The 12,831-nt window shown below is 36.4% G+C and overlaps 1 protein-coding gene across 6 annotated transcripts in view; it reads right to left on the bottom strand.

The window, feature by feature from the left end:
- TASP1 (taspase 1) overlaps positions 1-12,831 on the bottom strand; it is a 262,432-nt gene that overhangs the window by 25,249 nt on the left and 224,352 nt on the right. For all 6 annotated transcript variants that reach the window (XM_032142309.2, XM_032142310.2, XM_058432959.1 and 3 more), the window contains one exon: positions 3,536-3,609. In XM_032142309.2, coding sequence (XP_031998200.1) covers positions 3,536-3,609 — 74 coding nt within the window. Of the gene's footprint in view, positions 1-3,535; positions 3,610-12,831 lie in introns of those variants that run through there.

The raw sequence follows: 12,831 nt of genomic DNA, 5'->3' as shown, positions 1-12,831 counted from the left end.
TCTATATTATGGCCCTTTACCCCTAGACGCATTAGTGTATATTTCATAAGAATAAAAATATTATACACCACAGTACAGTGATCAACTTCAGTGAGTTTAACAATGATAAAACACTTTTTACTAACCATATTCCAATTTTGTAAATTGACCTAATAATGCATTTATAGCATTTTTCCCATATAGGATCTATTCTAGGACCAGTTACTGCATTTAGTTGTCACATCTCTTTAGTATTGTTTCCTCTGGAACATTTCTGCAGCCTCTGTCTTTTATGACATTGACATTATTGAAGAACACGTTTCTTTTTTTCTTTCTTCACAGAATGTTCCTCATTTTAAATGTGTCTGATGTTTCTTCACAGTTAGGTTCAGGTTATACATTTCCAGATGGAATACTACACAAGTGATATTGTATCCTCAAGTTATCATAGCCAGAGGCACATATTGTCCATCTGCCCCTCATTGGTGGTATTAATTCTGATCATATGGTCAAGGTGTTGCCTGGTTTCTCCATTATATAGTTATTATTTTTCCCTACAACTAATAAGAAGTCTGTGGAGAGACACTTAAAGACTATAAAATAGTCTGCTCCTCCTCAAGGAAATTTTTATAACAGTATTTTCACTGTGGTTATAAAAAGTGACCTCTACATAATAAAAGAAACCTAATTTCATGTATTATAGTTGAATAAGTTCCATGCCAGTTTTAACATCTGTTTCTATTACAGTAGACCATGCACACTGGGTGTTTATTAAAAACTCTTCATTAACTGTCTGCTATCTGGGTAGGATATGGACAATCTGTTTTTAAAATCCAACTGGTACTGATGCCCTAATTTTGGCTCCTTAAAAATAAATCTTTACCTTATGCTATCAAAACAGTTTAGAAATCAAATGATTTAATTGCAAGAACATTCTTTAAAAAAAGAGACTTGTAAAAGAACATAGCTCTATTCAAATTCTATATGCATTCTGGTTACAGTGATATTGATTATTATCCAGCCTTTTGTAAGCAATATGATTTTTAGCTAAGCTTTAATTCAAGGCTTTAACTTGGATTACACACAGCTAGCTCATGTATGTTCAAATGGCCAGGTGGCCTCAGTTTCTGAGTTTGGTAACAAGCAGAAGGAAGACAATTTTTTAAAACAAGGGCACAAGTCTTTTAACTTTTAAAAATAGTTTTTACATTTTAAATATTTTAAGATGCCTTCTTACTCATTTTGCTACCATGGCTCTCGACATTATGGAGGAACACGTTTAGGAAACCAGTCGTGATGCTGAACGGGTATGCCACTAGTTAGTTCAACTATTCTTTTATAGAAGTCAGGAAACCAGAGGGAGAGGAAGGTCCAAAGCTTAAACAGAATGCAAACACTGTTATAGCCCCTTTTCTCTTTTGAGCTCAGCCTCTCATCTATAACTTCGTCTTACTTGCAATACAAAAAAATTCTAGCATTTATAACAAAAGAGATAATTTTTCTTTTTGATCAACAGAATTCTGCAGCCAAATCATTAGTGTTTTTGTTTTGGGGTTTTTTTTGTTTTTTTTTTTTCCTTGAAAGTATTTGTAGTCACAGGCTCAAAGGAGAAAGGAAGGAACAGGGATTAACTCTCCTCAAGGAAGGTCAAAAACATAATTTACAAGAGAGGCAAGAGGACCAGCTGTATCTGCTGGCCCAATTGATTACCAGCCGGAGAATTTACCAACAACAAGAAAACCATGTCTACCAGACGTCAAGCAATATAACTGGAGGCCAAATATCTTCGGGCTCATAGCAGGACTCTACACTCTTTACTACCTATATTTCACATTAAATAGTAAGGTGTCTTTCATGGGCCACCAGCAAGGATAACAAAAAATTTCCACACAAGGGACTTAATAACATAATCATACCCCACGAGACTGGCTTCAGTGCTGAAGTCCACCTCAAACATGCTCTTTTGTTAAAAAGCAGTCTTAGTTCTGAATCAGTATTAAGGGGACAGAGAAACTGAAATGGCTGCAAGCTACTCTTATGCAAGGATTCTTGGGGTTTATCTGGCTTGTTTTATGTATGGGAACTGTTTTGTCACTGAGAAGAAATGAATCTGAAAATATGAATAACCATTTTCATACTTATTCATTAAACCTGTGCTGTTCAATATGGTAGCCACGAGCCACATGTGGCTATTTAAATTTAAATTAAGTAAAGTTTAAAATTCAGCTCCTCAATCAAACTAGCTACATTTAAGTGCTCAATAACCACATGTGGCTAGTAGCTTCCCTGTTGGAAAGGAGATACAAAATGTTTACATCACACAAAATTCTATTAGACAGTGCTGTTCTACACCCTTAAATCACCTTTCAAACGGGCAATTATATTTCCATTCTATATAAATTATGAAACAAAGCAACCTTTTATGTATTCTCTTAGGAAATAGAGGTCTACTAACACAACATGAATATTGCACCAGATGAAGGTGAAGCAAAGGGGGAGGGTGGATCTTAGCAATATTTTCACAATATAAGTCAATCCTTGTCTGAATAAATGTTCTTTACACTACTCACAAAAGTTCTGTGGCGCTACAGGCTGGCTGGATAATATACAAAGGATAGTCAGGATGGGTATTACATGACAAATAAGCAATAAAGTGTTCTTTATTATATTTATCCTTTATGATTCAATCTGTATCAGACAGTTCATATCAAAAGTTTTCCTATTTTATATGTCAAAATATGCAAAATAAATCATTTCCTTTAAAAACAATGCTGCACAACTTCACAGCGTTATAACTGAGGTACTTTAATGCCAAGTAAACATCACAGGCCACAGCTGTTTCTAAAAACTTTATGAACAAGAAGAACATGAGGCCAATATAAAATAAAATCCACAAATCACGTTGCTTATTCCCAGGCTCAACCATCATGAGTCCAGCGAAGCTAAGCAACTCCGGAGATAGTATGTGGATGCCTATGTGATTATCGTAACTCACTGAGGGACGAGTGCCACAGGCATGTGGCACATGGACAAAGACCTTTGATTCTGCCCATGAAGACACCATGTCAGGGCATGACAGAACACACTGAAAGGTGAGACAGGTCATACTTGCAAGCATGTCAGCCACCTGTGCCATCAAGCATGCAGGATGCTTTCTAGGGTCAAAGCTTGTTTGACTCAGTTTCCTTTATTCCATTCATTTATTCTTGCAGAATCATCCATCTATGTCAGCTCATCAGCTTCATTCCCATTTTCTCTTCCCAAATCCCAGTTTCCTCTTTTCTACTTATTCACAATAGGCAAAATTGTGCCTGTGGGGGAAAGTGGGCAGGCTCTTCCTAATGCTCCCTTGCTGTGTCACCAAAAGCAAAATAGATAGCTGGTTTTCTCTGGAGCTGTTAGCGTTGTTAACTGTTCTTATTCAGATGCTTATAAAGACCACAGAGCTACTGCCCAAAAAAAGCTGAAAAAATTCATCCACATCAACTTAGCTGGTTAGAGGTTTATGCGATGGCTACAAGGTTTTCAGGTTATGACCCAGTTTTTTCCCACTTACCTTGGCTTTCCCATCCTGGGCTGACATATATCCAACACACATGCTCTCCGTCGTGTGGCTCCACAGAAATTCCACTGCCGTAAAAGAGAACACAAATAGGCACATTCAGATCACAGATGGAAAATAAATCTTTGCTTTTTAATAGAACAGTTAAAGATAGCTTTATATTTAACACACTCAGTTCCCCACTTTCCATTTGCTCGTTCATAAATGTCAAGATGATTTATCACTAAAACTGTGTAATGCCATTTACTGTGAAATGAAAAATGTATTTCTTTCCTGTCAAAACTTATGATTATTACATGTAAAATAAATGCTCTTCTGTTTGACTCTTGTAACATTAAATGCACACACACACTCATACATACGGTATACAGTGATTTAGTAAATGTAATATTCCATAGTGTGGTTTCTTTTAAAACATGTGCATGCACACACACACACACACACACACACACACACACACATACCAGGTCTTAATTTCTTTCTTTATTGAGACGGAGTTTCACTCCTGTTGTCCAGGCTGGAGTGCAATGGCACGATCCCAGCTCACTGAAGACTCTGCATCGCAGGTTCAAGTGATTCTCCTGCTTCAGCCTCCTGAGCAGCTGGGATGACAGGCATGTGCCACTACACCCAGCTAATTTTGTATTTTTAGTAGAGATGGGGTTTCACCATGTTGGCCAGCCTGGTCTCGAACTCCTGACCTCAGGTGATCCACCCGCCTTGGCCTTCCAAAGTGCTGAGATTACAGGTGTGAGCCACCGCACCCAGCCCTTAATTTCTAAATACCATTCTCTACAAAAAAGAACCAGGATTCTTTGGAGAAATGTCCATTCCAGAGCTGGGACACAGAAAATATAAAATGAATCTAGAACATCTTGTTGTACCAGAAAAGTAAGGAAATGCTCAAAGAGTAAAGGGGACTTATCCAAAAGACCCAGGGGTCGACTTGAAGGGCTCTTACTGGCAAAAATCTGTGCCTATCAAAATAAATAATGAGAGTAATGAGTTAAAACCACTGAACAAATTCAGAATCAATGAGCCCATACTGATCCAAACAAATAAATGGGGAAGAAGACAAAGCTCTTCCTTCAGCAGAATGCCAACTAATAAGTATAGAAAAAATAACATTTTTAGAAAATAATGGTTGCTAAAACTAGTAGGTAGAAATTTGAAGAAGGATGGGCTATTTACATAGCTTCAAAGTATCTCTCCAAAAAATTCTTCTAACAGGAAAAACTGTTAGTTCACTGTGGAAACACTTGATGGACTCCAACTTAACTCAATGAACAAAGCTAACACCACCAATTAAGGCACAAATCAGCACCATGTGCCTTTTGATAAGATACCTTGAGACACAACACTTCTGTGGTATTTGGTATTCGTGACAAAAATGCATAACCAGAATTGAATGAGGAAACATCAAACAGACTTGAAATAGCAACACTCTACTAAATAACTGGTTTGAACTCTTCAAAAATGCCAAAGTCAGAAAACACAAAGTTGGGAAACTTCCTGTTTAAAGAAGACATGACAACTGAACACAATGTGTCATTCTGGATTGTACCCTGGACTTGGTGGTGGGGAGAGATGTTATAAAGGACATTATGGAAACAATTGATAAAGTTGGAAAAGGGACTCTGGGTTAGACAGTAGTGTTATATCAATACTAACAGCCATGACTTTGATAACTGTACTGTGATTATTTAGTAGAATGGCCTTGTTCTTAAGAAATACTCACCAAAGTATTAGGAATAAAGGAGCCTGATGTCTCCAATTCACTCTCAAATAGTTCAGGGAAAAAAATGCACTTATTTGTTTGTGTGTATGTGCATGTGCATGTGCATGCTCGTGTGCACATAGAGGGAGGAGGGTGTGAGGATGGGAAAACAAATGGAAGGAAAGGAAAACACTGGTTGAATCTGGGAAAAGGAATCATGGTTGTCCCTTGCACTATTCTTGCAACTTTTCTGTATGTATAAAACTATATCTAAATAAAAAGTTACAAAAAGAAAACTGCAAACATCCAGGCATGCCCACAAAGCTCTGTCACATTCCAGTACATAGCATCAAAATTCTGAGTTTTTGAAGGCATTTTTAAAGTTGTAATGTACTCCAATAAAAATTTCAAAAGTCCCTGATAATAAAACTGCATTGCTCAACACTAAACCCTGTCCTCCAGGCCATTCATCTGTTTATATCTCTAATCTAGTTAAGCCTGGAGACAAGTGTTTGAGTTGAGACCCAACTGTGTAATCCATGATCTCTGAAGGCTTTGCCAGACAGGTGGGGAAGAAAGAGGCAGTAAGGGTCAAAATGGAGTTCCTCAGATACATGGCTCATTCCCTCATCATTAATTAGTTATCAAACCTGCCAACCTGCTCAACAGACGCTCCACTGAAGAGTGCAGGAAAAGTGTCATGCAATGAAGCAAGTTCTCTTTACCAGATGTTTTTTTGTCCACACACATCTGCTTTAAACTTCAAAAATCTTGACAACCAGAGCAAGGTCTGGGATAGTCTAACTTGCCTAACAGAGGAAAGGCACTCAAGTCTTACTGAAGTTCCCTAGAGTAGTGACAATAAATTTTATTCAAATACAAAGTTAAAGCATTTCTAAAACTGCACCTTTTCCTCATGCCCCAAATATCAAGGGGGCAACTGCTCAGGAATTAGCCAAGAAAAATCATAAAAATATAGCCAATATGACCATGAGAGCAAAGAATAAAGACATTACCCTTTATTTTTTAAATATCATTTTAATCATTTTTAAATGTATTATTCTCCCTATAAATGTAGCCTGCTTTCAAAAAATGGAATAAACATAAAAATTTAGACTTACAAAAGAGGATAAATTAGGATACACTGATGAACTTCATTAAATAACTATTTTTATATGAATGGTTTTCAATAAAATTTCTAGATCTAGTGTTTAGGAGTTTTTAAAGAAAATAACTCAATATCTAAAAATTCATTCTTCACTGTTTTCACAAACATTTATCCCATCCCACAGTAAAAGGCAAAGCATTGTACTGACACATTTTTTAATAATGACAATTCAAATCAGTTATCAGTTATTAATTCACGCTAGCTTAAAAATCTCAGAAGAAATTGTCTAGGATTTAAATTATAAAACACTTTTAAGAGAAATTATTTCATTACTTGTAGTACATGCATAATGCAAGTTAATTTAACAAATTATTTCTTAGTGGAAGACTTCAGGGAAGTAGGACAAGGAGGAGCTAACACTTAGAATCTATGATGGGCCAGGCATTGTCTTTCATAGCAGAACTCAGCAAAGCAGAAATGAGGAACCTGAGGCTCAGAGAAGGGAAGCAGTATGGTTTAAGTCATTTTACTAGGTGCACAGAGTGGATTTCAAGCTGGACTCTGGGATCACAAAGCCTATGGTATTTCATTGTTATATCACTCTGAAACCTACTCAGTATAGATAAGGATTTATACTTGTTACACATTAAGAAGACTAAATTCCTTACAAACACCAAAAGACATGAAACATCAAACACAAACACCAAACAACTCTTAAAACATTTTAAATCTCTCTTAAGGAAAGTTTTTAAACCATAACGAAACCCAGAGACCATAAAAGATGGCCAAGATCAATATATTTGACTAGTTAAAAAATATTTATAGTGTTTTCCTTCTTTTTTTTTTTTTTTTTTTTTAAAGACACGAGTTTTACTCTGTCACCCAGGCTGGAGTGCAGTGGCACAATCTCAGCTCACTACAACCTCCGCCTCCCAGGTTCAAGCGATTCTCGATTCTCCTGCCTGGCTAATTTTTGTATTTTTACTAGAGACGGGGCTTCACCATGTCAGCCAGGCTGGTTTCAAACTCTTGACCTCAGGTGATCCGCCTACCTCAGCTTTTCAAAGTGCTGGGATTACAGGAATGGGTCACCTCGCCTGGCCTGTTTAGAGTGTTTGTTTTTGCTATTTGGAGAAAAATGAAAGTCAAGAGATGAATGACAAATTTGGGGAAATATTTGCAATTCATAGCATAAACAAAAGGCTAATTTTCTTAATATTTAAAGATCTCCTACAAATCAATGAGACACATATCCAAAGAAAATGCAAAAAGGATATGAATAAAAGGGAATATGAATGGCTCTAAAACATATGAAAAGATAATTTACATTACTCATACTAAAAGAAATGCAAATTAAAATCACAAGATACCATTATCAGGCTTCAGACTATTATCAGACTACCAGGTTTCAGATATCAAAAAGTTTGAAACAACAATGTGATAGCTGGGAGTGGAGAAAAGAGCAGATTCATACAGCAGTGGTGGGAGTATGGCCATCTGGAAGAACATTCTCTTAATCCATGGTAATTATGTTCTGTAATGTTGACGAGCACTGAATTAGCCAATAATGAGCCACTACAGGTAGGGAAAATACAGGGCTAAGTTCCAGCAAATCTCTGGTCAAAACATTTTTAACAGCATGTCAACAAATAACCTTATTTTATATGTGTTTCTGTTTAATCTTTTTTTTTTTGACAGAGTCTCGCTCTGTCACACAGGCTGGAGTGCAGTGGTGCGATCTTGGCTCACTGCAAGCTCTGCCTCCCGGGTTCACATCACTCTCCTGCCTCAGCCTCCCTAGTAGCTGGGACTACAGGCACCCGCCACCACGCCCGGCTAATTTTTTGTATTTTTAGTAGAGACGGGGTTTCACTGTGTTAGCCAGGATGGTCTCTCATTCTCCTGACCTCGTGATCCGCCCACCTCGGCCTCCCAATGTTTAATCTTTTAAAAATATTTACTTATTTATTTACAAATAATTATATGCATAAACACTAGCCAAGAAGGGTTTAACGTTTTCCTGATGCTGGGTAACATGCCCATAAATTTCTTTGGCTTTCAAGGTACAAAACAATGCTGTCCTCTATGCTTTTTTTATTGGTCATCATTCCATGAATCTACTAATTTAGCTGCTTTTCCATCTTTTCCATTGCTGCATATATAGATGTTACTTAAGCACCTTCTGGAGCAGCCTCACATACACATCAGTGAGTTTCCTCTTCTTTTATCTGGGTGTATCGTATTGTCGATTCATTAACAATGAATTCACCACTAATAGCACTGTAATTTCTGCCTAAATGAAGCTTATCCAAAATGCACATTTTTCCCCAAGAGACACTACCATCTTCTCGCACTTTGAAACACCAGACAGCACTTCAGCACTACGCTTGGCGCAATTTTAAATGGCAAAATCATCATTAAAAAGTGCAAAAATGTGGAAAACATGGCACAAAATAGACCACGAAATGGATACATTCGTAGTACCAGAGCTGAGACAGGAAGGCAGAACATCATCTTGTTCACCTCAGCTGGGAATGTGCACATGAGGTGACTCAAAATGTTTACCACTTCACGCATGTCCACAAGTGACTATGAGAGTGCTGAAATGCTGATTCATGGATTACAAATAAATGTTACCAAGTAGGCAAATTAACAAATACAGAATCCAGGAATAATGAGGATTGACTGTATATATCAAAATTACACACTCTTTGACCTAGCAATTCTATTTCTAGATATTTATTCCACAGATACGCCCTTATATATATAAAATAACATATTTATAAGAATCTTCATCAAAGTAGCTTTAATCAGCAAGAAACTGGAAACCAATTAATTGCCTATTGGACATATGTATAACTATGATACTGTGTACAATGAAATACTATGTAACAATTAAAAACAAATGAGGAAGCTCTACATGGATATGGAACCAACTACACTGTTTTTCAAACTTTTTGATCACAAACCACAATAAAATCCAAAACCAAATCAAAACAAACAACAACAACAAAAAAACCCACACGTTGTCATTTACTAGACACATCTATTTATAACTAAAATTTCACAAAGTAATAATTGCTCTTCTACTTAACAATGTATTGATCTCTTCTACTGGGTTCTTTATAGTCTACTTATTGCTTTTTAAAAATCCTGCTTGTGATTTACTAAATTGATTTAGAACTCATTAATGTGATATGCTGCAGTTTAAAAAAAAAAAACACTGATCTACAAGATAGCTTGGCTAAAAAAAAAAGGTAAGGTGGAGAATAATGTATAGATATGGTGCTGCCATTTTTGTGAAATAAAATAAAAGACGATCATGTATGAACATGCTTGTAAGTACACAGAGTCTCTCTGGAAGACTATCTTAGGAACTGGTAGCAATGGTTGCTCCTGTAGAGGGAACTAGTTGAGTAAGGAACTTGAGTGAAGGGCAACCTATTTTTCACCACCTTCTGAAACTTCTGAATTTGATTCTGTTTTCATATATTTCCTATTTTTTAATTTTAAGAATCTTGATTACCCTGTTAACCTACAATATATATGAAAATTTTCTCCCCTGTTTAGATGAAGACATTCTGATTTTAGCATATATTTTAATTGTCCCTCATTAGAATGTATTATCATGATGTGAAACTAGTCTAAAACTTCCAATTTGTTTCTTGTCTCACGATTATCTAAAACATAAGCAAATCTTGGGATGGGGCATGAAGAAGGCTCTACTTCCATTTACACCAAACACATATACTTAAGGCAAAATCTGCTATGTTCAAAGAGCAATCAAAACAAACAGAACAAAACAAACACACACTGTACCTGACAACTTCCTCAAGCTGTTTTTCCATCAGAAATTTTAAAAGGTCAAAATCATTATTTTTTTTAAATAAATAGAGACATTTGTGAGTAAGGTTTATCTCACAAAAAAGCTTTCAAAATGTGTTATTAGTTAAGTCCTAATTTATAATTAAAACTCAGCAAAGAGCAGTACAAAGTTTGCTCAAATACGGTTACATAGAAAAATTTAAAATTTCAGTAAAAGAGTAGCATTTACCATCAGTGATATCTGGAAGTCTATAATGTGTCTCCTGATTTTGAGTACTTAATCTGAAATTCTTCCATATACTGAAAATTGAAGTTTATGATAAAAGTATTAAAAGATAATTCTAATAACACAGCAAACCTGGGAAATGCTACTTCATAGCACTGGAATTTTTCCAGGTATAATGATTACATGAGGGAGACCATGAACTCCGGCAACATGGGTAAATGAGTGGCCTGAAGTGACACATCTTAGCCTGTGAAAGCGCTGGCTATAACAGTCTCGGTGTGGTCAAGCTCAAGCTTATTTCCATCTAGAGAAGCTTCTAGCCTTTCAGTAATGATCATTTTCTTTTGGTAGTGACTAGTAACTGTTTATAACCTCAACTACTGATTGAAAAATGCTTATGTTCTTTAGAAGGCCAAAGCCCAGGGCTTTGTGGGACTTCTAGAAATGCCCAGACCACGAAAAGATTCTCATCAGAAAACATTAACAACACACTAAAATAAGTTCCTGAGTAGGTTTAACATGTGAAACATGGACACAGAGATTTGGCAGAATTCTTCTCCATCAAGTGGCTTCTTAACACATCATGTCATACAAATGCGATGTGAGAAACAGTACACACCATTGATCCTGTTCCAACATTGGAGAATGGCTTAGATAGGGATGCGCTGCACGTGTGCGCTTCATAAATGATGGATTAATTGCATTCTAAGAACCTTCGGGATGTATTTGTACTTAACCTTAGAGGCTAGCCTTTCCAGGAAGTTGTATTTAAGAATTTGGAACAAGTAAATTTATATGCCCAACAGTGGTACTACTTCAGTCTTGGTGGAGCTCTGCTATATAAAGCAGCCCTTAATCACCAATGCAAGGCTTTGCCTCCTAGTGGCATTTAAATCACCAGCTTTATGGGTTAAAAGAGCTACAAGCTACTTCTCTCATGATGTTTTCCCTAGGATACTTCTCTTTCAAAATCATCCACATATCATACTGTTTAAATTAAGTCAGACAAAACCGTTTCCTTACCAGGTTTCAAGTAAGTTTTTTCTATCCAAATGGATTCTTTTTTCTGACCAGAAAGAAGTCATCAGCCACTCTCCCCCTCTTTAAAAATATATATACATATATTGTCCTCCAATTGTTGTTAACAACCCCCAGCTGCACTGGCTCCCACACCCACTTAAAACCTCTCTGCTTGGCTTCACATCCCAGACTTGCTTGCAAGGAAAACAGAACTCCAAAATCAGAAGCGTCTTGGGCTGGACAGTTGCCAAGTTAGCTGCCACTCCTGAGCCTTAGGTCAAATGGCACGCCCTGAGACATTTTGCACAGTATTTAAGTTACTCCTTATTGAATAAAGAGAAATTCATTTTTTAAATGGGAAGAATGAGGCGCCATAAATAGAACAGCCTCCTCTTATCACTGTAGATTTTTGCCCCTGGTTGTTAAGGTTTTTATAACCAGTAGGGGGTTTATCTCTAGAAAAAAAAAATGCAAAGACGCTTTACTGTCTTGACATGGAATCCTTAGACTCCTATAATGCATGTCCCATTGCGGCCGTGAAGAAACTTTGACTTGGAATGCTTCCCTGAAAAACTTTCACCACTTAACTGTCTTGGGAGCAACAGGGATTGAGTTCTATAGAATCTTGGTTACACTAAGCCAAGAAAATAATCATTCCCTCTTTCCAAGGCTTGTTCAGATTTGTTCAAGACTAACCAACAAAGGATGCTGACTGAAAAGAGGAGGATGTGGGTCAAATAGTAACACGAGCCCTGGAGGACACTTCAATTATCTTCCTGTTTTATCCTTTTATTGTATTAGAAGCTGCTGGAAACAGGGCCACTTGGTTGGGACTTGGAAGTTCTCTGGTGAACAGAAAACCATTCAGTAAAACAAGTTTTATTAAAACGCAATTTTATTCATTCAACCAATATATTTTTAGGATTTATTTCACGGTAAACTCTATTAATCTTTGAGCAGATGAAACTGACTATAAAATTTCCTGAGTGTAGTAAGAATTACATAGTCACTAGAATTCTATTCATAAATTTTTGTATTCTATATTTCAGATGGAAAACTTTGTGAGCCAAAAAATAATAATTCTTGGCAAGATAATCACTAGAACTATACTTCTCTTGATGGAGAAGAAAATTACAGATGAAAATCTATTTCCAATATTCAGAGTATATTAGTGATACAATATATAGAGATATGTTCATGATTTAAAGGAAAGAAAGTCCTGGTATAAACAAAGTGGCAGATTATAGATACTTGCAATCAATATCTTTGTATTATAAAACCAAAACTAATTCTGAAAATATTAATCTCAGAGCACTACTTCATCAGATTAATGCTACTCTTCATTGTTGAAAAGTTTAAGTATCATGTCTGCCTCATTCAGCTTGCATCTAAGT

Source organism: Hylobates moloch, unplaced genomic scaffold (assembly GCF_009828535.3).
Source record: "Hylobates moloch isolate HMO894 unplaced genomic scaffold, HMol_V3 SCAFFOLD_21, whole genome shotgun sequence".
Taxonomy (NCBI): domain Eukaryota; kingdom Metazoa; phylum Chordata; class Mammalia; order Primates; family Hylobatidae; genus Hylobates; species Hylobates moloch.
The sequence above is the reverse complement of the archived record's forward strand: the minus strand, read 5'-3'. Positions and strand labels throughout refer to the sequence as shown.